Source organism: Oreochromis niloticus, linkage group LG11, assembly GCF_001858045.2.
Source record: "Oreochromis niloticus isolate F11D_XX linkage group LG11, O_niloticus_UMD_NMBU, whole genome shotgun sequence".
In the NCBI taxonomy this organism is placed as follows: domain Eukaryota; kingdom Metazoa; phylum Chordata; class Actinopteri; order Cichliformes; family Cichlidae; genus Oreochromis; species Oreochromis niloticus.
In genome coordinates this window covers 8,529,462-8,555,410 of record NC_031976.2, presented here as the reverse complement: position 1 = coordinate 8,555,410, position 25,949 = coordinate 8,529,462, and the positions used below count along the sequence as shown (strand labels likewise).

Below are 25,949 nucleotides of genomic sequence, written 5' to 3'. Positions count from 1 at the left end.
GCAAAAGGTACAGTATATAATTTTCTGTGTGTATATGATCTAAAAGCATATAATGTATATTTTACCCAAAGATAAGCATTCATTGGCTGCAGAGGGTTTCTGCATACTGACGTGACCAAATCAGGATCTTCTGTACATTAACCAGCAGAATTCAGCTAAGACAGAAAACCTAGTCTGGGACCAGGTTCAGTAGTTCAGAAATTACTTCATGATTAAATAAAACTTAAAGGCACTTCAACAAATGAAAGCTAAAGGAAGCTGCAGTTCACGGTAAGTTCATTAGAGGCATTTTAATCAGTCTCTAGAGCCTTTCATTTGGCTCATCTACGCAGGTGGAAAGTGAGTTCAGTTGGCTGAACATCATCACATCCATGCTGTTTGGGAATGGGAAGCCTGATCTTGTTCCAGGTGAACTAAATATGTCTGAAAGTGTGGCTGTAATCCAACTCACCAACAGAAAGCCATGTGCATATTTTCAGGTACATGCACAGGATTTTTTTATTTAGGAATTTTGCCAACTTCTGTTAACCAAACAGTTTGAAATCCAGCAGTAATATTTGCAGTAATTAGTCATCTGGGATCTCTGAGTCGGAGTTTACCTACAACCTCAGCAAGAAGTCTCTCAGCAGCCACTAAAGTGCCGCCGACTCCCAGTGTAATTTATAAGACGAGCGTTATGTGGACACTAAAGCGTTTCCTGTTAGAACAAAATCTGTATCGCAAATGTTGCTGTGAAAATCTCTTGTTGCAGCTCCACTGAGACTCTGCGGCAGACAAATGGCCTTCACACTCTTCGTCTCACCTTGATAAAGTGTCCACGGGGGCTCCACTTTCCTCTTTTGATTGAGCGGCAATCACACACTCGCTCACGGACGCGTGTGTGTGCCTACTGAGAGTGTTTACATGGACCACAAGAACTAGACTAATACATCAGAGGGAAAACACTGAGAAGGAAACAGCATATTCCACTTTCTGTCTGTCATCCATGTTCCCATATGTGTATGATTTACATTGAAAAGGAGGAGAATAAATGCATCCCATCATTGCATTCACCCTGGTGTTCCATTATATTAAGTAATGGGACTGGTTGAGCTCATGAAGCAGCTCAGGAAGCTGGTTATGATCCCTGTGGCCACAAGGAGGCGTTTAATCAGCTAACAGTCATGCATGAGCTGATGGAAGGATCTGTGAAACATGACCTTAGAATTCACAACTGCTGCTTTTAAATACACAATAATTTCTACTTAATCTATACAGACCTAATTCAATCCCATTTTAATTAAACCATACCTCTAGGACCTTTGTTTATAAATATCATTATTATTATTATTATCTGTGTATATTTGTGTGGAAAACGTGTTGCTGTACAATCAGATTAATGGCTCTTCCCTCCCTTGACTGATTCTAAATTTCAACTGAAGTGTTTGAATTTACCAAGTGTGTGTGTGTGTGTGTGTCAAATCTTACCCCAGTCCTGCCAGATCTGATACCAGGTTGCCCAGCGCAGCAGCTGTAGATAATGGGAGAAGCAGAGGCATGGGTTACAGACAAGAGACACTGTTTGCCAGTTTGAAGCTTGTACCTGCAGAAGTATAATACCTGTGATTTCACAACTGTAGTAGATCACAAAAGAGAAAAAGAACAGCCTGACACTGAGTGAGATAATAGCCTTTTTTGGGATGAGAAAAAAGAGGACTGGAAAGGTAAATGTGTCAGATGCAAAAGATCTGTGGAGCCGATTGTGGGTGAAGTCTAGTATACTTCCCTTACATGATGATGAGAGCTCTGCTTTATGACATCTCGTGTCTTTTCTGACTGTAGTGACATGTAAAAGAGGGAGATAAATGAGCTCTTCAGTCATCCTTGCATCCTTCTCTACTTTCCTTACACTGCAGTACTTGAGTGGCCATTCTCCTTACCGAAACGAAGCAAAATGCAGCATACTTAATTTATCCTAGTAATTATGGATTATTTCTTACAGCTATTTACTAATACAAAAGAAGGACGGAGCAATTACGGGCCAGTATTTTTCCGTAGGGCATGATGGATATCCCAAGTGCATTATGGGCTCATCAAAGAAGCAGAGGCACAACACACTGAAGAAGACCACACTGCTGCCGTTTTGCTTCTTACATGCTGTGGTGCAAGTAAAAGAGGACGAGGGAACGCTGAAATAACTTCACTGTCACCTGTTTATGCTTTGAATGTGCCGTATGGTACTGTAACAGCTGTGCCTAAAGACAGAAAATAAAGCCTGTGCTTTACTTCTGTTCTCTCAGTTGTCCCTGACCCTGAGTGCAGAGCATTGCTGCTGCAGCATTACAGAAACACTCCAGAGGAAACACACAACGCAACTGTGTCATCACTGCTGAGGCACAGTCATCATCTCTGGCTGGTCTCGAGCACTTTCATCTGATCTTTGAGCTACTGTAGCAATAAATATTAAACACATGACTCAGAGACAAACACTCTACTAGCAAAGTGTGCAGAGATACACGCATCCTGTGGCAAAGCATCTTTAAGCTACTGGTTTATAATCAAACTTATAAAAGCAAGCAGCTCCTTTTTCTGTGACAAGATCAACGGGCGACTTAACTAGAGCCTCTGAATGAGAGGCGAGAGCTGTTGCAACAGCTAGGAAAGTAAAGTGTGCAACTCTTGGCCCAAGAGTCGGTGCCAAAACACACAAAGCATATTTGGACTAAATAAGGTACTTTCAGCAGAAATCTTTGCACTGTGCACCATTAAATCTGACTGTAAATCAGCAAATACCACAAAGGAAAAGGGGCTTGTTGCTTTGGCTGATTTAGGTCAGATGAAGATTTTGTGTGGTTATTTAAACATTTTTAGTCAATTTCTAAATATAACGTTACGTAACGTTTTTTCAGTGTGTTTCACCTCATGTTGGCACTTAAACACAGAGAGCTGGCATTAGCCCATGCTTTGTCTTGAATTGTGTAACAGTACTTTATACCCTTAACAACTGCATTCTTGGCTATGCAGCAGAGGTAGACGCAGCTCACAATGTTCAGTCAGCTGAAGGAGGATACACGTGCAGGGGCATGTTTGGAAACTACCCAGCTTTGCGTGGTTGCTTTGAGGCAAGATGGCCACGTCAGGCGAATTAATCTACACTCTGAAGATGATTAAAACAGATGTAACACAATATCTTGCTGACGTTAAACACTGCACCTCTGTACAGCCACTGAAGAGACAGCAGTGATGGAGAGCCCAGCTTGAGACTATATTATGTGGTCAACCTGCTCAAATGTAATTACGAGACAAGGTTGGCTGTGCCTTTAATTTGCTGCTTTCTCTCCCTCTTCGGGGCCTTGGCATTAGATCTGATGCACATCAACAGACTGATGAGGGGGCGGGCCAATGCATCACAATTCAAGTAATTCTTAAGCGGCTACAAACACGGAAATTACAGTGTAACTGATATTCTGACAAACTTTATCAAGTAGGAAAAGGGAAGTCAATTAAAGAGACAAAGAGTAACAAAAAAAAATATCAGATTTTCTGTTTGTAATCTCTGATTTCTGGCTGGACTCTAAATATAAGCATTACATGTGAACTAATGCATAATGTAAATTTCTGGTATGTGGAAAGCAACAGGCTGTGAGAAGTTTGGGGATTTTCCCTCATTTATCACAGTTAATCGCTGTATCATCACAAACAGACTGCATGTAATTACCAACTTAATCCCACTCAATCACAAACTTGCAGTGTTTGAAGCGACAAGGCTGTAAATTCATCAAGCAGCACACTCTTTTCTTTAGTTTACTTTCAGTTTTTAACCTTTCTGTTACTGTTATCAACATGCTTCCTTCACACTGTATTTCTTGGGAACTTTCTAAAACTTTTTTGCCTAATAATTGACAGTACTGTCAACCTGATGGAGCGAACAGATTCAAGTGGAAGCAGGCAAAAAAGGAGCTTTTTACACCTGAAGCAAAACTAGAGAGCCTGTCTGCATGTGAACTATTCACTGACGGCTGCTGTGGGATAAATGTGGAATGAAACAATGTGAAGTTACAAATGGGAGACAGCGGGAACATTTTACACTAGTTGTATTGCTCCTGTACAAGCGGTCATAATTTATAGGCGTGCATGAACAACACTCTCTACGGTGACAAAAACAGGAGTATACCTACACTCAGCAGTACGTAGCCTTACGTGCTTCTGTTCTCACTCAAAGTTGAAAATGTGTGTTTGCATGACGCAGCTGGAGCTGTACAAAGGCTTCAAGTGTGCAAACTGAAGCCTGGAAGCACCAATTCTGTCAACAAAGAAATTTACACTTCTTTTTCTTTCAGCTTGCTCCCCCCCTTAAGGGTTGCAATGGATCTCCAGCTCACCCTGTCCTTGGCATCCTGTTCTGTTGCACCAACCCTCTACATGTCCTCCTGTACTGCATCTGTGAATATTCTCTGAGGTTTTCCTCTTTTTCCTCCTGCCTGGGACCGCCGTATTCACCATCCTTTGTCTAGTATTTCTCAACCTTGCCTCTCTAACTTTGTCAGCAAACCTTTTTTAAAATTTTCCCTAATTTCCCAAAAGCCCAAAACAAACAAAAACCATAAAACCCCCTTAGTTTCACCTCATATTTATCAGCATTGTTGCACGCTCAACCACTTGGTTTGTTTGCGCACCACCAGTTTGACCAGTCTCATCAATCAAATGTTCTAAACTGTGCACTGGGAAGAAAATTCACTCTCACTAAACATGAGTAACAATTTTGAATAAAATCAAACTGAAATAGATCAAATCAAATGTTTATTTATTGAAAAACCTCATCTTTAAGGAAAAATGTGCTTGGTACAAATCGAATGTATGCCAACCAAAATGACCTCTTTAATGCAATACTTTACATTATACTTATTTAACAGAATTACACTGAAACTTTACCTGTAATTAATTAGTTAGAGTTAGAATTTTGGCCAAATAAATCTTTTTTGAGTGTAATTCTTTCACCTCATATTCATTGTTCATTTTGAGCTGTAGTCTTTTCACATCATTAAGGCTGTTTAACTGAAGTAATTAGGAAAGTCAGCAGTAGACGATTCATGCAGCTTCCACGCTCATCGAGTGAGCAGAGACATTTTTGCCTGCTCGAAGGTGATTTGTCGTCTTCACTAGAGACTTGACATTAGTGCTAAATCACTCTGGACCGGGTTAGATAACTGCAGCATTTTAGTTTGCAGACCCCCGAATGCCCTCAATCTAGTACGAATGAGTAAATGGGGTCTGAGTGATAGTGTGTTAAGGCTGTGCTTAAGGAAAGAACAGAAGTCCTCTGTGCTTCTTGTCTCCGAGTGGCTCTGCAGTAGATTTAGAATTTGTTTTTAAACTACTAGTTTAAGGAGGGTGTCTGCTACAGCTCACTGTCAAACCCGGGTTAGAAAACCTCTCCACACAAAGGTAACAAGCACTCCCATCAAACTTCAGAGTGGCCTCTCTAAAACTGAATTTTGCACATTCTGCCTGATAACCTTCTCTCTACGAGTCCCACCATGCCTGAAATTGCTTCAATCAAAATTCCAATCATCCATTCAATCGATTCACTGGGAATGAACTGAACAAATGGAGAATTTTCTTTTTTTTAACTGAAACTTGGCTGACTAGAAATATATGGAGAAGGGTTTGAAGTGAAAATTCAAATGAGTCTTGTCTACAGTGTATCCCTTATAGATCCATTTAACTGGAAAAGGTCAAGTCTTCCTTTTCCAGTCTCTCCAGGTGAAATGGAATTTAAAAAGCCTCTGGCTCTTGGACAAAAGATCAGTTTACCCAATCTGCTGCATGTTTAAAAGCTTGAGCTAAAGACAAAGAACTGCCGTCACCACCAACAGCAACAGAATCACACGCAGCACTAAAAGGGAGGGAAATGCCCCCTGCTCTTCAACTCTGCTTCGATTAATGACAATCTAAAGGACGCTCGCTTTGTTTGAGTTGGACAAAAAGAAAAACACTAAATTTGAAGCACTGAGTGATACGGTCATCCCAAAGCTAATGTGTGTTCATTCTCACTTAGGGTAAAGTAAGGGGCTCTTTTAGACACGGCGAACAGGGGCGGGCGATAACAAAAATTCTAATGTGCGTCGTCAAGGAGATATTACAACACCCATTCAATGTGCTTATGAACAGCATTAACATATTCATGAAGTTTTCCTTATCATAGCCAGCCGCTCTTCCTCCTCTCTTTCTTTAATCTGACCTCGCTTTATAATTATTTTTAAATAGTGTCACACTTCCATGATTAAGGTTCACTCTGTCAACACGTCATCTAAAAGTGCCTTTTCTTCCATTTGGAGACTTGGCAGTCAGCTATGATTTAGCATGCCGCCACATGAACGTGAATTACTCTCAAAATTGAATAAAATGCAATAAATAAATGACTGATTTGACTGTTTTACAAGCAGATATTCTCGAATCTGAATGTGACACATATACAATACATATGTAACACACGTTTATAGAATTTACCAAGTGCAGCACTGTGGGTGATCCTCCTTCTTTTGCTGTTCAAGGTCTTCTACATAACTCATATAATTAATAATTTAAAAGGACAATACAGGAAATGAAAACATGTTTTCAAAAATAAAACAGATTCAAATACATTACGAGATTCTCTGACCTGCCATGGTTGAAATGCCGAGAACCACGCCGATTGATAACTCAATCTGTGTGCCCTGGAAAAAACAAGAGAACAGAAGCTCATTTGTACAAAGAGGAAAGCTCAGTGCAGGCTGTTGTCTGCATCTCTTTGCAATAGGGGACTCAAGCCAGGGTGCCAAGCACCTGTGTAATTTTGTAGTTAAATCACCTTCCTTTAGCATCTATGTCACTAGTTCTGCTTCAAACGTGTGAGGTTCTGGCTGGACCGGAATTTCAATTTTCATCAATTTATCACAGTTAATAACCGTGTCGTTACAAAAAGGGTCACACACAATTGCCAACTTGACTCCATTCAATCATAAACTGATAGCAGAATGACTACGATTACCATTTTTAATGCACATAAGCTGCTTTGAATGCAGCAATTGACAGCGAGCGGTTGCAGACCTGGTTCCTCGTCTTCGTAGCAGCCATGTCAAAGGCAACGAGACGACCTTAAATCACTCGCAAAGCTCCTAATCTCAACAAAGTACTATTTGTAAAACTTAATCTATACATAGTATAAACTTTAAATGCATTTTTCAGTCTTTCGGGTTGCATTAGCTACCTCCACAGACTGAGAGAATAAAGTGGTAGTGGCTACCTTTATATTCCCCGCTCTGACTAATCAGATGGGACTGCATGCCCCATGAAGCTGACACTTACAGCAACAATCATGATGCAGTTGTCCAGGAATCCAAATCCAACGAATGGGAGTGCATTGTGCAGCAGAACTGTAAAGCAAGCAAACACAACAAATCACTGTCAGACACATTATAATGTGATTCAGCATGGATAGACAACAACGCATCACACATCTGGAAGTGAAATGAGAACATTAGACACAAAACGCCTCTGAAGCCATAAGAAGCTGTAAATCAGTATCAGGCAGTGATACATTAGAGCATGCTCATTAATGTGGTACGGGGTTAAGTTGTTCCGTCTTATTTCTTTAGCACTGCCGCTGGTAAAATGCAGACAGCTAGGAAGCCAGCGGGTGAACACTAGACTCTTGGTAAGGTGGAATGAATTTTTAAAACAGGAAAGAGTAAACAGCATCATAAATATCAAGAAAATCCACTTGCAGCAGTGCGTGCGTGCATACTATAGACAGTCTGATGTACCGATGGTGCTATCAAAGTGAATTTTAAAATGTCATCCACCGCCCCGGCAAAGTATATTCAAGATTAAGTTCAAGTGCAGTTCAGTTTAGTTTAAGTGACAGATGTGCAGTAAAGTTTGAAGCATAATCGCCACGATGCCAGTCTTCTGTACGGATCTTGTAACGCTGCAGCTCTCCTTCAGCACGCTGTGAGAACTTTCAATCCTGCTGTGAGCGCCTGAGCTCAACACGATAAACACCGACACACTCAACACTTAAACAGACTGACACCAGAGGCAATCCTGACCTTCAAATGTATGCTGAAACGGAACAAAGAGCGCACTCCGTGTGGTGTTGGGTTTGAGTGATTCCCTACGGAAACAAACTGGAACTCGAGTGTGAAATTTAACAGCTCCTCTTAACAGCAGTTAGTGAGGTCAGTCGGGAAATCTCAATATTTGGTAAATGATTTGCCTCTTTATTTCTCAAACGTGTTTTCAGATCCTTGATGCGTCACATTTTTATTCTTAACTCAGAAAAATGACTTTAGAGTGAAGCTGTCTGTAGAGATTTAAAAGCAGTGAACACCACGATGCTCTGAATTTGAATTTCACAGCAAGGGCCTGTTATCTTAACTGGTCTCTGCTGTCTCATTCTGCACACTCTGAGTTTAACCCAATATTAAAAAATGACTCCTCTGGCCATGTTAGCTCTAATTATAACAGTCAGCTGGGGGACATTTTTCCCTGTTGGTGGGGAAATTTCAATTAGGAAATTTGAGGAAATCACGACTGCTCATCCTTAGTTTTCCTTTTTGTGACTCGATATGAACTTAAGACTTTTCCTCTAGTATCAGCTCAAAGTTTGCTTTCTACAGGAAAAGGTCTGGACTGTTTTATCTGGCTCCTCTAATGCTTTCCTGGGCTCATCACAGCTAGCCTACAAGAAAGAAAAACTCAGAACTTGCCAAAGTGAATATTTGAGATGTCGCAGGCATTTTTTTTGAAACTTCATTCCTCAGGTGGACTCCCATCCATCGCAGCTTTCACAAGTTTTCATCCCTGAGATGGATGCAGTGGGTTTTTTCATAATCTCCTAACTCCCGGTAGGAAAAAATAAGGCAACGATACACACAACAAGAAGATGGAAATTATCATCACAAATGTGTGCGACACCAAAGTGACAACAGGCTGAGTCAGTGTTTCACTTGAAGTTTGTCTCTTCTGTGTCAGCTCAAAAAGACAAATGCTCGACTCCAGAGGAGACTAAATATTTCCCACACAAAGCGGCTGTTGTGACAAAGATCTGTTTTTGTTAAATATAAGACAGACGAGGAGGAGAAGCTTCCAAACCTTTAAAGTGAAGAGAGAAAGCTGAGCTCATGAGATCACCAACAGAGTGAAAAATGCCCACACAGCCTTTGCAGTTGGATTACATCCTTTCTTTGTGAGCACAATGAGAAAAACCCAACTCAGCTTTATGCTGAAGCTTTTCTGGCTGGTCCCTTTTAATCTTGCGGTTTTATATACTAATTCAGGTTTATTTCATTTCATTTTTCTTCAATTTCTCTGTGTTTCACATTATTTTTATTAGTTACTTCAAAAGAAATGCATGCTTCAAATGTTTTCTAATACAAACCCTCATGTTGGGAAGTGCTGACTGGTTTACACAAGATGATCCAGGATGTAATAACGGACAACTGTACAAACAGAAAACATGTCTCCTTATACAAATTCACCATCCACCCACACATCCATGCGCTTAACCCCCGGTATCTATTCCAGCTGTTATCGGAGGCCAGCTGGTAGATATGAAACCACGACTTCCTTGTTGCAAAGTAACAGTGCTAACCACAGCACACGTGCATAATAAAATAACACCTTTAAAATCTACTTTTAGCTGCATACATAATTTAACAGGTTGTCACAGGCTACTAATATTAAGTGTGCTTTCTTAAGAATCATTACTAGAAAGAAGCAGTGATAAAGGGTAGATGATGAAATAGCTCATCCATTTTTTACCCCTACCCTTCCTTTTTCCAAAAACATGTTCTGTTAGATTTTCTACTATCATATATTAGGGAAAGCCTGAATTAAAAATCGCTTCAAAGAAATTGAACAAGGCACAAATGGACTTAGGACTACGTGCAACCAGAATTGTTCTCCATTTTTAAGCAGACTGTTGTTCCGGATATTATTTTCAGAGTATAATTTGATGATGTACAACTTCACACATTTGCTGTAGCAATGTTTATTATAGTGAGCCATTACATTAATAAGAACTAAAGTAGATTTAAATATCAGTAATATTATATATGATGGAACAGCTACATATTAAAGGTACAGTGTGCAAAATCTCACCACTAGAGGTCAGTAGATTCCAAATTGCATTCAAATTTGTTTTTATTTTTTTTTGTTTTTGTTTTCTTACCACTCCCAATTCAAGTGCATAACCATAGCTATGGTGGCCAATGTAGGACAAAAAACTCTGGCCGTTGTTCATCTCTAGTGAGTGTAGGCCAGGGGTGTCCAACTCTGGGCCTCGAGGGCCGGTGTCCCGCAGGTTATAGATGTGTCCTTGATCCAACACAGCTGATTTAAATGGGTAAGTTACCTCCTTAACATGTCTTGAAGTTCTCCAGAGACCTGGTAATGAACTAATCATTTGATTCAGTTGTGTTGATCCAGAGTGATATCTAAAACCTGCAGGACACGACCCTTGAGGCCTGGAGTTGGGCACCCCTGGTGCAGCCTGTCAGTCCACTGTTTACCTCAGCTGGTCTCTATGACTGTTTACTTTGGAAGCTGCAAAACTTGTGAAAGGAGTCAGATACAAACTGAAGAGAAGCTTCTAAACGTTGACAGTGATCCTGAGGTGAATTGTTTAGGAAATCCTGAACTTTTCTGTCAGTGACGGCTGCTGTTTTTGCTGCTGTTAACTAGCATTAAAGAATGTTTCCTTAAAGTGGATCGAACATTGTTGGACTCTGAGACTTATTGAATAAACTCTCATATGATATGAGAATCCAATCAAACTGCTTATCACAGCCTAATATTAGCTGGCATAATGTTAGCTCATAACCAGCTGTTGTTGGTGCATGTTAATGCACATCCTCGTGTGTTAGAGCTCAGACATCAGTTCAGCAGGTGACACTTGAGGTGAGAAGGAAGATGTAGTTTTATCGAGTCGCGTTGTTTCTTTCCTTCTTGTCTTCACTTCTTTGGTGAAGAGGACCCGTTCTCAGATAATAAAGCATAGATATTCATATACTGAGTCTGACACTCTGCACGGGAATGCTTACGAGTTTTCTTCTTCTCCACCTCTGGTATACTATGTATGTGGCCAGTCTGCAGCCACATTCATAAAACACTATTACACTGAACAACGATGTCCATCTCATCTGTACTCGAGATGAAGGGACAACATGGTGGCTTCCATAAATCGCAAACCTTCTCCTATCTAATTTTATTTATTAATTCTAAGTTTACACATAAATTCAATCCATCAATTTGTTCTTCTTGCTCTTAAATAACCTCAAAAAACAACTGATTTTACATTTAAGTCATTATGACCTCAGACTCAGAGGCTTTTTTACTCCTTATTAGATTAAATTTGGATCCATTAGGTCCATACACAAAAACAACACATTCACAATGAGCCATTAATTAAACTGGTCCTCATTAACTTTCCTAAACTGACTGACTGTTAAATGAGGCATGTCCTAAAAGATTAGTGAGCAATTTTCTATGAGTACTCATCTTGTAAAATGAAAAGGATGAAATATACAGAGACACACTGAGGAGTTAATATATCTGCCAAGAACAAAAGGACCTCTTACCATATCTTAACTGTGCTGCAGTAGGTGGTGCAATTTCCAGCTGTCCTGGAAAAAGAAGAAAACAAATATTAAAGAAAAACATTTCTATTGAGGAGAACGGTCAGCATAATTGAGAGACACTTTTAAATGGCAAAAAAATAAAAGCAGAGAAAAAGAAGAAGGAAGGTATGCAAGAAATATGACATGAGAGGAGCGAAGAGGAAAGAAAACCACACCTCCCTCGACTGAACAAATAAATATGGATATGTGGATATAGACTCACAGTAAAACACAGTCTTACAGTCCTACATGCCTGCTTACACATATTAAATGGACAAAAATGATGGGAGACAGATTAAAGAAAAAGCTAACCTATTAAAATTAGTTTTTAGCAGTTATTTAAAACAAACCACAGATAGGCCGATGAAGGTCATTTCAAAGTTTAGGAGCTACAACCTCAAAACTGTGATCACCTCTAGTTTCAAAATAAGAGCACAAAAGGGTTAAAAGACTCAGATAGCATGATCGGAGACGCCAACGATTAGAATAAGGTCTCTATATAACTCTGCTATATGTAGGCCATGCAGGACTTCATATGTTATTAATAACGTTTTAAGTGGATTATGAATTTCTCTGGAAGCTTGTGAAGGGAAGTGAGAACAGAGGTGATGTGTGAGCACCAGCCTGGCTGCTTCCAAAATTAGGGTTAAAGTGATGTCAGAATATAATAACTGTTGCCAAACAAGCTTATCGGGAGACTCGCCATCATACTGATTAGCGTGAATGCATGTGGTGCCAAACAATTAGAGCCGAGACCCAAAGATTCAAATATCTGACACACACAACATACAAAGTTTACTGAGATTTTATTAGCTGAACTTAAAGTGAAGTTAATGGGATGCAACCTCTATCTGTGAGCCTGGATTGCAGAGTAAAATTACTGTCAGACTATATGCCACATTTACTCAACAGCCACTGAACTGTGATGCAGCACAATGACCTGCTGTAGAGAAATAGATAATTAAATTGATTTTAAGGCTAAAGACACAAGACAAGATCACTTCTTCTGCAGGTCCAGTGAAATTGGATTTATTGCCATGAGGTCAGTGGAAATGTTAGTCCACATAACGAAGCCTGCTCCGTTATTTCCAGGTGTTATTGCACCACTGCAGGGTAAACCAGGCTGGAACAGGTTTGGATTATTAGTAGTGAAGGGGACTAAACTCCCAACAGACACACTCCTGCTTTCCCTCCTTGGACCTTTTCCATTGATTTTGCTACAAGCTATTAAGAACAAATACAAAACAAATATTACAGCCAAGTATTGATTTTTAGGGGAAAAACTATTAACTTTTGTTTTTACTTAATTAGAACAAAAAAAGCTTGAGCACAATTTAATACTTTCAAATCACTTAATGGTTTTATTTATGTTACAGTTTAGTTTAGAAGTTTAAATTTGAACCTGGTCGATCACAGCATGAATGGGAAACTAAAAATAGTTTTCTGCTTTCTTTCCTCCACCCTGTGGACATGCCCCCACCCATTGCCACCCATGTTCAGTGTGACATTATGAGCTCTACAGTCTTCAGTTCAACTCCCGGCTCATGCAGCTCACAACAGAACGCAGGGGTTTTTTCTCTGAGCTTCTCACTGGAACAAAAAAAATGCTGCTGACATCTTAATACAAAATATATTCATCAGCAAAGTGCATACACAGACACACACTGATCTGTCAGTGCTTCCAGTTTGTGTATAAAGAAATATTATTATCCCATTTTCCAAGTTTCTGGACAATTATGTTGCTTCCACAGGCATCAACCATCCAACTACAAGAGATGGAGATCTTATCCACGGAGGATGGTTTACTTCCTTCCTGAAACCATTTGTTTCCATTTATTGCTCATCCAGGGGCTGCTTCAGGATTTAATTGAAGACCTTTCAGTGATCATCAACATCAGTGAGGCAGTAACCATTAAACCTTCCTGGTGCGCAGTTATCCTCACCTGCCTTACAACACTAACATTTGTTAGAAAATGGAACTTTTCAGTAAAGAAAGATGGATCACCGTTTTAACGATACACCCCCACTTTTTCATACATCAAAGCAGCGTTTAACACCACCCTACGAGCAAAACATATGAAATTAATTTCACATCATCTTTAACATTTTACAGGAAGTTATCCACGAGGAAGTGAGGGGAAAAGATATCAAACTCTCTGCTCCCTGGTGAATACCCACCAGTGTTAGATGGATGAATCGCACATAAATCAAAGTTGTGAAGGTCAGCTGAATCAGTCCTCAGCTGACGCCGGTGTAGCAGTGTCAGGTCATGTGCTGTGAAGGGCTCAGACTGCGTTCAGCATGGCTCTGTCTCAGTCTTCTTCTGTTTGCTGCTTCCTGCTGTTTGCTTGTAACATCTCAAAACTTAAAAAAAAAAAAATCTAATGAATCGGTTTACTTCCACGCAGAGACTGATCTTCGGGATATTTGGATAAACACTTGAAACATTTATTATCTTTTTTTTTTTTAAAAGTTAGTACGTGTAGAATTATTTAATAGCTTTATATATCATACCCAAGCAAAAAGAGGGACTGATTCAAGGATTTTTGAATTACATTCAGAAATGGGGGCAACCGATCAGAAACTGATACAGCATTAAAACTGCACTAGAAAACACTGGGCATGACTTTTAGGCTCATCACCTCTCTATTAAATAAGATGCAGTGGTTCCACACATGAAAATTGTTTTGTATTGGGGAACTTCTCGTACTTTGTTAAGTATTTTGTTAAATCAAGCCAAAGAAGCAAAATATTGTAAAATAATGTTACAAATCATGCACTGCAAGTTAATTTGTGTCATGTATTAGCATCAAAATATATATTAAAATATACTTAAAATATAAAGGAAAAAAAAAAATCTATAAAGAGATTTTATATTTTATGCTCATTATCTAAATCAGCAGAAATAATTAATATAAAACCATTCTCTTATTGCACTGTCCTCTTTACAGTATCCCAGATTAAGATCATTGGGGGTAGTGGGGTGGTAATTAAATTTTGGAAGCTGTGGCATGTCTGGCCCCCGGGGCCCCCCTTTTAGATACACCCCTGGAAAAAGTGCTGACTCTCTTCAATTTGAAGCTGGAAATCAGAATTACTATGTTATCAATGCAGACTTTAAACCAGAACGCCTGCCTCAAGTCAGACTGAAAACTTGAATCAGCATCACCAACCCCAACTTAACAAACAAGATGGTAGTAGTACAAAATAATAGTAAGAAGCCGCTTTTACTTATTATTTATTTAATGTAAAGCCCATTAACTTCAGTTATCAGGTACCAATAATCCCTGAATCCACTAAATTTAAATATTATCAGCTTTTGAGGTGTCTGGCTCAGTTTTGTACCAGAAGGCATGAAGTTCTCATGCGCACAGTGCAGGCCGTGATCGTGCCGATGGAAGAAATAGTGTAATAAACATCATTTCAACTCCAACCAGCAGTCCGTACATGCTGCATTTTCTCATCACTTTAAAAAGAATGAGAGAAAATGAAAGCACATCTGAACCACTACACATCAGCACTCAAATAAAAAAAAGAAATAAATATTAAAGAGGGACAGATTCCTGAAATGATTTTTCACGTAGCCATTTATTATGCCCTGATAGCTGACATGGCTCTCTGTTGCCCCCAGAACTCTCCTATATTGATCGACTGGAGCCTCAAATCCCCCCGAGCTGCTGAGAGACTTAAATTTTAAAAGATAAGAGTGGTGGGAACGTTGAATGGGTCGTGATAAATCGCTAACTATGACTATGAAACAGAATCAGCTGCATCTGATAAAGACTGTGTTTACACATAAACAGACTACACATTTCAGCATTCTGGTCACAGATGATGCTGTTTGCAAGATCAGGTATAACACTTGTGTGAAGGATTTATTTCACACAGGTGTAAAGTAAAGCCTTCAATTAGCTAAACTGTAAAACTCACTTATTCACATGAATTTCCTGTAAATCCTAAATCTAAAAAAAGCTACTACTTTGAATTTGCTCTATATTTCAAAGTCATTGCATAAGTGGTAGTTGGTTTGGGTCTACCCACAGAATATTTGCTTTGTTTTGCTGTTTTATTCCTCCCTCTATGAGAGTGTTGCTGTGATCTCAGAAGAAGGCGAGAGGAACTCACAGTGTGTTGTCTTTGTTTTGCTTTGACAAACGGCCACACTCTCTCGGTGCTGGTACAGTACGAAACCAACGTGTGAAGAGCTTAGTTTTGTAAATGGGAGATAAGTATGAAGAAAAGAAAAAGGCGAACAGCCCCAGCGACAGCAAAAAATATGTTGAATAAATGTCTGTCAGTCCATTCTGAATTTCATTTCTCTCCATAGAAATGACAAATACAGGCACTGTGAATTTCAGCTTTAGTCTGAGAGGGTAAAGCAAGAACTACTGCAAGGACATTTCTGCATACGGCAGTTCAATGCAGTGTTGTGTGTGTACCTGTCTCTGTTAGTGTGCATGTCTCGCATGTTATATACTAAAACATTATTGGAGAGAGCCTCGATTTTAGAGGGATGTGTTTCTGTATGAATCTATGTCATTGTTTTCAGTGTGTGTGTGTGTGTGTGTGTGTGTGTGTGTGTGTCTGGGAGAGAAAGAACAAAGGTTCAACAGAAGAGGAACAATTGAAGGCTGGAGCCATTCATCAGCTGCACAGCACCTTGCTATTCCCCTATGATATATGAGACAGGAGAGAGGAAATTACACAGCACAAAGAATGTGGACCTGGTGGACAGGACAGTCGTTAGCAAACACAAAATGGGAACAATTTTTTTTCCCTTGGGGGGTGGGGGGGACTTTTTAAAGGTGCAAACAAAGCTGAAATTAATTAGTCTACAGAAGGATGATGATTACATATTATAAAAAGTCAAAGACAGTGAATTAAATACTCAATAAAATATCAAACACATGCTTTTGGATCTAAAATCTAACTAGAAAATGCACCTTAATATTTTTCTTTTACTTTTAGTGCCCTGCAATATGCTTCTGAATGTTAAAATTCATCCACCGAATGTCGAAGGTATCATGAAAGCTGTTTACTTGCCATTGGGAGCAGTCTGCCAGCTACTTGAGCCAAAAAAAATCTGAGTGACCCAATGCAGTCCAGAAAAAAATGAGTCTTCAGCTTTTGTTTTCAACAGAGACTATTTCAGTTTTGCTCAATTTGAGGACGACAGTATTGGCCTTTAGCAACCCCTACTATGTGCTCGGGGGAGGAAGTTCTGAATGTCATATCACAACATGAATGTCTGCTGAGAGAAAATAATGAGTAGTTTCTCATTAAACGCAGAACAACCCTGTCAGTTTACTTCTATGAGAAGAAAACACAAAGCACTGGAGCATGAACCTACACAAGCAGATGCATAATCCAGGACTTATATTTCAGAGTAGTATTTTTTTTCCTCTGAGCTCATTGAACTCTAAATGGCAGGTAGAAAAAGAAATAGAGCTGTCTGTTTCCTCAGTGCCAATTTAGGGAGCTGGGGAAGCCCTGAAAGAAAACTCAGAAACAGACAAAACCACCACCAATCCCTGCAGAGATCCCCTGACAAATGGAAAACCACTAGAGAAGAAAAGGAAAGCAGGAAGTGCAGTTTCAATTTTGCCTTTGATTGTCCAAAGGTTCACATTGGAAGCTGTGTACAGCGGCTTTACCTGCACTTAACATTAAGTGGCAACTTTGTCAGGTACACCTGTTCAACCGCCCTTATCTCCAGTATCTTATCAGCAAATCACAAAGCAGCAACTCAGTGCATTTAGGCATGCAGACTTGGACAAAACGACGTGCTGAAGTTCAAAGCAAGCATCACAATGGGGAAGATAGGTGACTTTGAACATGGCGTGATTGTTGGTTCCAGACAGAGTAATTTAGAAACTGCTGAACTGCTGGGATTTTCCAGTGGAACTCTCTCTAATGTTTACAGAGAACGGTCTGAACAAGAGGAAATATCCAGTGAGTGGCAACAACTGCTTCAAATTGATAGGAAGACAAAAGTAACTCAAATAACCTCTTGTTATAACCAGGGGTATACCTTGAAGAAATGGGCTACAGCATCAAAACACACTCCTGGTGCCACTCCTGTTGGGTCAGAACAGTTCACATGGGCTCAGCCAAAATGCAATAACAGAAGATTGGAAAAATACTGATACTAAGGTCAAACTAAGGTCAAACGACTTGTAAACACCCCAACAAGTAGTGTTGATGAACACGTCCATCCCTTTATGACCACATTGTACCATGTGACAAAGCTCAGATCAGCTCAAACTGGTTTCTCGAAATGACACTGAGTGACTGTACTCAAATGGCCTACGTAGTCACCGGATCTCAATCCAATGGAGCACCTTAGGGATGTGGTGGATCAGAAGATTAACATCATGGACGTGCAGCTGTCAAGTCAATATGGACCAAAATCTCTGAGGAATCTTGGCCAGTAAAGTCATATTTTTGCTTGGTGTCAGTCATATAATAATAATAATAATAATAATGATGGATTGCATTTATATAGCGCTTTTCGAGACCCTCAAAGCACTTTACAATTCCACTATTCATTCACTCTCACATTCACACACTGGTGGAGGCAAGCTAGAGTTGTAGCCACAGCTGCCCTGGGGCAGACTAACAGAAGCGAGGCTGCCATATTGTGCCATCGGCCCCTCTGGCCATCGCCAGTAGGCAGTAGGTGAAGTGTCTTGCCCAAGGACACAATGACCAAGACAGACAGAGCTGGGGATCGAACCGGTAACCTTCCGGTTACAAGATGAGCTGAACCACGGTTGCCCAGTGGTTCAGGGGATTGGGAAGTGTATGTCCACTATGCAACAAATTGGTCTTAAATATTTAAAGCCCCACAAGCATGTGACATAAACCATCAACACATTTGTAATAAATCAAAATTTTAATCTGAAAAACGTCAAAAAGTGCAAGCTGGCGTAATCAATACTTTTCTCAAATAACTGTGGAATTTCAAAGCTCATACTTTACTACATATTCTCCTGCTCCCCTCCAGCTCTGCAGAGAGAATTTTACCATCTTTCAGCTCATTGTTTGGTTTTTGTTTGGCCTGCTTTCACTGCTTGTCTTTTAACCACTGATTTCAGACACAGCAGGCAACCAAAAAGACGCCTGCACACTACAAAAACCAACAAAAAGCACAGATGCACCAAGTTCAGAGTTATCTTGTAAAAACGGTGAAACATTTAGCAGCTACATGTTCATTTAAATTCTGTTTCACAAAGGAATACCAAGGTTAGCGAGTTGCTTAAAGCAGTGAGGCCAAAGCAGCAAACCAGCAAATACAGGGCTGGAGAGAAATTAACCTTGATAAGCAAGTGCTGACTTGAGCATTATGGGGCAATCGGCAGCCACAGTCAGCCAGATATATCTCTAAGGGGCCAGGTATAAACCAAGGAGACATTCTCATCCGAGTACAAAAGTAAAGGATGGAACGACAAAAGCAAAGAGAAAAGCTGCTCGGAGAAGACAAAAGGTAAATATGCAGTGTCTTGAGAGGTTGTGATACCTTGTGGGAAAGAAAAGACATTTTTTCCATCCTTGTCTCTTAAGCTTTTGACCTCGTGATGAAATGGACAGGCTGGCCACAACAAACACCACCTTGAATGTCAAACACATCCCGCTGTGCATAATATTACCTGGGCTTCTGTGATGCCTGTATAATTTGATTCATGGCTCGATCCATCTGCCTAGACTTCACAAAAAAGAGCAACCATATGCAGTGATTTTCCGCCCCACTTTTGTCCCCCCCGTATAAATTATAAAAGTTCCAGATTGGCACCAGGCTGAAAGACAACGTCACAGTCTTTTATTTTTAACTTTATTCCCCTTTTTTAGACTAACCCTTGATTTTCTCCTTTGCAAGGACTTGCAAGAGGAAGCAACTTCATGTAGTACAAGAGTCACAGCTGTGGAAAAAAAACCCCCACTACGTTGTTTTTGCCATTTGCCTCCAGCAAACAGCAAATGTATTTGAGCCTTTAGGCAGGTAAAGTAACTGACAGTAAGGGAAGCAGGAAACGGGGTGCCATCAACAATCTGTGACATACTGAGCATGAATGACAAGAAAATCTGGCACTAAACAAGTCCAACTGCCAGGTTTAGAATCTATGAGTAGACAGGTGAGAACAGGTGTGTGTGAGTGGGTGGGAAGGACAGGTGCCTGGGATTGGTACAGTCTGAGGACATCTAGTGGCTGCATGGAGATTTTAGACAGTAAACAGCCACTAGATGGCTCAGCAATATCATCTTAAATCCAAACAGGTTGATTAGCCTTAATTCAAAGACCGAGGCGCATGTCATTAACCAACCACAGTTCGTTGGTAAAAAGCTGCAGGAGTGCTTGCCCAGTTCCAATCCTGGATGCTATTACTGTTCAGCAGCTTTTGTCTCCTTTGAGCAATTAAGCTTCAACAACCTCACTCAGGTTCACTGTATGTGTGCTGCTGTTGTTTGGATAAAGAGCTTGAAGTGCTCGTTTCTTCACACTTTAAACACATCAACAACACAGCATGCATTTAGCCATCAAACACATGTATAAAACCCTCTAGACCAGGCTTTCAACCCACTTGTGGAGGCTAAAGTGGTTTAATTAGCTAACTGCAGCTAATTAGATCCATCAGTAAAAGTGAGCAAAATCAATCAAAATCATTATGGAAATGGAAAGCCTGTTGTGGTAAACAACAGTAAACTGGTTTAGTATAATTAACCAATAAGAAGACCTGATTCAAAGGTAATACTGACTCCAATATCGCTTAATGTTTGGGATGCATGCTATGAATCGTGGCAGCTGATTGGAAACGTTTCCAAAAACCACTTACTTTGTCTTACTGGCATGTTGAGACTGATTAGTTATTAATGGCTGCGCCTCTGTTGTTGGCAGCAAAATCCAATTACTCCATAAACACAGTGTCTGTGTGATGTATGGTGTGTTTTCAGTACATAAATTATCTGTCCACAGGACGGTTACGGGCCTCCCTCTGTGATGTGTCAGTAACCAAAATAATTCATCAGCGCTGCTTTCGACTGACGAGTATCAGCAGGATGGCAGCGTCGCACTGCTGATGTGGTAATCTGTGATCATGCTTCGTCGCAGTAGGTTAAATGCCACCTGGGAGCGCCATGTCCCAGCAGCACGTTTGAATTTGCATCACAATAATACTGTGTGAGAGATTCAAAGGTGCTCTCCTCTGTGTGTTATCCCAGGTAAGATGGACATAATGTAAAAAAAGGAAGTGAGAGGGCACGGCTTCTCCTTTCAACATGAAAGGTGAAGTGAAATATCACCGTGCTGTCTGACGGCAAAAGATATTGAGCATAAAAAATAGTATGTATATAGATGCCCCATTGAAATGTAGTAACCTGTGCAAAGAGGATAAAAGCTTTGATCATCTTTTTGTTATTCAATCTGCTTCAGTCTTGCCTTGGAAAGAGCTGCTGAAGAAAAAGAACCAGTTTTTGAAAGAAAGCTTAATTTGATGGCACTCAGACTTTCCTGCATCCTGAGAGTCATTGAGGGGACAAACAAAGCAAAGTCATAAAGATCATCGAGCCGTCTCCCATCCTCTTGCCTCTTTTGCATCTCCAATTAAGTCTCCCTCCTATGCGCCATAGAGGCAATTTCCCCTCTATCTCATCTCCTCTCGTGTTATCTCTTCACCAGCAGCCCTGTGGGCAAGCCAGGCATATAGTAGACATCAGAAAGTGGCTGAACAGTGAGGATGACAGAAGTCCAGAGGAGCTCCAGAACGATTCTGTTTTTCTCTTCTCCTCCTCATCTTTGCATGCATCTGCTGTACTCCTGACATTTTTGGTGACCAAAAAACTTTATATGTGAATCTATGCTCCCAGTGGGAGAGGCGATAGAAACAAGGTTTTCTTTAAACACCCCCAAAATGTGTAGAGATCAGCACGGAGATACGGATTCAAATATTAATTAATGTAAAGGTTTCAGCTGTGACTAAATCTGCCTTTTTTAGCAATATTGTTGGAAAAGCCACCAGGCAATTTCAGTCACTATAATAGACACAATGTGTGTGTGTGTGTGTGTGTGTGTGTGTGTGTGTGTGTGTGTGTGTGTGTGTGTGTGTGTGTTTGTGTTTGTGTTAGTGTTAGTCTTCAAACTCAAACTTCAAATATTTATGTAGATCCTATAAAAACATCCTATGTTTGTAACTTGATCTATATCCACAGTATATAGATCATATATGACATCATCCTGTTGCCTAGGAACTACCAATGGGCTAAAATTACAATTTTTTTTAGGATATGAACAGCATCTCCTGTATCGATTTTGTTTTTTTAAAATAATAATCTATCACTCCTAACCAGTGGTGATAGATGGCTGCTCCTTCCTGAATTTTATTCTTCCACTTAAAAGGGACTTTTTCCTTCCCACTGTTGCCAAGTGCTTGCTCGTAGGGGCGTGTCTGATTACTGGGATCATTGTATGGTCTTTACTGGACAATATAAATTGACTGTGACTTGGCGCTATATAAATGAATTGAAATTACTTTCCTGGAACAGCTTGATATTTAATTTCTCCATCAAGTATCAGTTTACGAACATTATGATCAGGCCAAACAACACTGCTGCATGGGGATGTACTAGTGATAAAATAATAAATAATTACCTTATTATGACTCAAAACTATGCTTACTGAACGAGACAGTGAAAAAAATGATTACAGTACATCAGACTTTAATTTTTCATAACTAAATATCCCCGTGTAGTTTTTTTTAATATTTCTAATATTTAAATTTGCAAACACCATTTAGAAACAACTCTAAAATCTATAAGCAATCTGATCAATACAATGCTCCTGCTACAATACAATGCTACAGTGCTCTTTTAAAAAAAAAATAAATCTTTATTTGAGGTGAATGGTTGTCAGAAAGGTTATAACTCAAAGGCTAATTCTCTATTTTCATTTCTTTTGATGTCATGAACTCATTTTTCGGTTCTCTGTTTCTCATTTATTTCAAAGTTTTAAAAAAAATGATCCAGTTTTCTTGAAATGATGAAATTATTATTGATGTTCCTGTTTGATAAACTGGAGTCACAATGCACCAGATGATTACTCTCCATCCACAGTGTCTGCATTCCTCCGCTTTCTCCGTTTGTTCTTGTTCCAAACTGATTTTCTATCAGAAACCTCTGGAATAGACCTTAAATGCCCCTCATGAGTAAGACCTTAACTACAAATTGCTCCTTCTTAAAATTTTCTCTTGAGAGTCGTAGAGATGTTAATTCACCATTTTCCATTAAAACACCTGGTAAACTTTTCTCAGGAGAATTTTATAACAGTAAAAAGAAAATAGTGATAATTTTGGACAGAAAAAAAGTCAATAACACCAAAAAAACTAATTTTTAACCGTGATCAAACTTGAGTTTGCTGATTTTCCAGATAAGCCCATTAGTATATCAAAAGTATAAAAGGAGAGCGGATATAATTTATTATAACAACCCCATTTGAAATAAATGCTAATGTTGCATTTATTATCAGAATCAGAGAAACTTTATTAATCCCAGAGCGAATTGAGTTGTCATAGCAGCAAATATACAACAAACAACAAGCACTCATATAAAATGAGTGTAGAAACAGAATGATGATAGATAAATAGATAAATATGTAGTAGGAAACTATTGTATTATTATTAGTCTTATTTATCCAGATAAAAGTCTCACTGAGTTTAAAATCTCTTTTTCAAGCGAGAGCTGGCCGAGCTGAAGTTGCAACAAATGCAACAAAACCATAAAACAAATAGGGAAACGGACACAAACATGTGAATCATATGCAATAACAGCTCATTAAAAGCAGTCACGCTGACCAAAAGAGCTATTCTGCTGTTCATTTAAAATCGACTTGCACTCCCTCACTATAGTTGCGGCAATTTCTGGAAACAGGGGCAGTGTATTTTAAATTCTTTGCATTATATTCTGAGAGCATGGGCTTTTCTGGTTGTGGTTTCAACCCTGGACACACAAACAAGAAGGAACCAGCCCAAGCAGAGATTTAGAGATAAAAACCAACCAATGGGCGAGTCTGCAGACTGCAGACAGTCATGTGTTTAAATGTTCACTATATGAATTTATTTAAAAAAAAAAAGTTGCTTGATATGCTCTAAAAATCAATGAATGCATGTTTAAATCAAAAACTACAGTTCCCTTCAATTTCCTAATTGTCTTTCCTCACATCATTATTATTTTTTTTAATTAAGACACATTATACACGCAAGTGGAAAAAAAACATAAGCAAGAGTAGTTGCAGACAGACAAATGTAATCTTTTAAAATGTTCCAGTAAAAACAGTGAATGCAGTTCTTTTTAAGCTTGTTTCATGTCTAGGCAGCAAATTATTTTAAATCAATTTTTTCCAAGTTCAGTGTGAAACCAACAAAAAGCTGATGTTAAAATGTCCCGCGACCTGACAAGGTAAGTGCTGTTTTTAAATTCAATCAAGGAGCGGAGGTCAGCAGGCAATCTTTGCAGCAGAGCCTTGTAAATAAAAATACAATGCTGCTGCTTTAGATTTTCTCACTCCAAATGTTTCATATAAGATACAGTGGGGTGTAAGATACCGAGAAACAAGAGGCCTTCAGGTGGCAACAGAAGCATACATGTAAACAATGTCATCAGAATCAAGCGCAAACAAAATTGTGGATTGACCATTGAGAAACAAGATTTGTTTGCATATAAAAATCCAGTTTTCATTTTTTATTTTCTTGACTTGCTCCCAACTCCAAGATCCAGGTGGATGAGTTATAGAAAAAATCACTCCACTTGGAGTTTATATAGCGGGGGAAAATATCAAAAGAGGCCAAACTGCACTGTATGATGGTAATATACTTTTTAATTAGGTAAAGTTGGACATTTTAGCACAGGACTCTGTGGGGACTGAATCCCTTTTGGAGCCAGCCTCAAGTGAATCCTAGAGAAAAAGCACTTTTTGCCTCATTGGTTTCATTTTCCAGCTCCTGAAGTTGCCCTTCTCTCTGAATACCTACTTTACATTGTATCTCCCTTTGTATACAAATGTGAAGACTCTTTCAATCTACTGTGCAATGCAGCAGAGCACTTACATTTACACGTAACATGAGAGGAAAAAACGTACAAAAACCATAGTTACAGTAGCAAAAACGGAAAATTTTCACAGAACAAAACAGGAGAGAATGTAAACACTTACAGTACCACAGAGAGACGCTGTGTAATGGCACACTACAGCAACAAAACAGTGCTGGGAATCAGCGGGCATACAGTCGCTCCTCACTGCTACGCCCAGATTCTCATCGACCTCACACCTAATGCTCTCTCTGGCACTCTTTTATATCGTAGAGCATACTGTTGTCTTCACCCTGCTTTACCACACATGCACAAACAATTATTCCACTTCTTTAATGAGCACACTGTAAAATGTTTATTTGAGCATCACGCATGTATTGAACATATTTTGGAGAGCAAAATTACTCATCATAAACATAAACTTTGCCTCTTTAGTTCAGAATGACATAAATGACAGGATGTTTAAGACTCATACTGATATCGATATTGGATTTAAAACTCTGATATATCAATTGATAAATGAAAATAATTTCCTGGTACTGATATATTGGCAAAAAGTTAACAAAATCACTCTGAGCTACTCTCTTACTCACGTGGGTTGCCACAGCAGCCAGCACTTTTCAAAACACCAACCCTAATGGACTTGTGGCTCCTCTCAGGATCAAACCAAGGATCTTTAGTTTGTTAGTTGCATGTGTAAACCACTACACTATGGAGCCATTACAGGCAAACACCTAATATCAGCCGGCTGATACATTGGTTTGGGCTCAAGCTCAAACTGTTAGCATCGCCAAAATGTTTTAGCAAAAACCTGAGTGTAATTGTCTACAAAGAACAAAGACTTCTTGTTCTGTTTCATAAAAACAAAACTCTGAAAGATTTTACATAGTTTTTGATCACTTTTACTTCCATTCAAGAAGGAAAGCTGCTGTGAAAGACTGAGAGGCTTTTGTTTTGCACATTTTTTGGATGGCCCTTGTTAACAAGCAGCTCAGTGGTGTAGTGGTTAACACATTTATCTTATTTACCAAAACATCCCTGGTTTGAGACCAGAAAGAGACACAAACCCAACTTTAGCGTGTCACAAGCTAGTGCACTCGTTATAATGAAGCTTATGCGTAAGTTCAGTAAGGAAGATCTATGACCTCAGGTGCTGCCGGCTGAATCTAAGCTTTATCACTTCCACTTTCCCACGCTGTCAAGCTGTTTGTGTCATCACCGGTCTACTCCAATCACCTT

At 39.5% G+C, this 25,949-nt stretch overlaps 1 protein-coding gene across 1 annotated transcript in view; it reads right to left on the bottom strand.

The window, feature by feature from the left end:
- The window catches only part of LOC100698042 (transmembrane protein 65), a 40,909-nt gene that overhangs the window by 7,401 nt on the left and 7,559 nt on the right, over positions 1–25,949 (bottom strand). Inside the window, exons 3-6 of the mRNA XM_005450539.4 lie at positions 11,601–11,645; positions 7,327–7,394; positions 6,641–6,695; positions 1,468–1,510 (exon numbers count right to left, since the gene is read on the bottom strand). Of these exons, the coding sequence (XP_005450596.1) occupies positions 1,468–1,510; positions 6,641–6,695; positions 7,327–7,394; positions 11,601–11,645 (211 nt within the window). The remainder of the gene's footprint in view (positions 1–1,467; positions 1,511–6,640; positions 6,696–7,326; positions 7,395–11,600; positions 11,646–25,949) is intronic.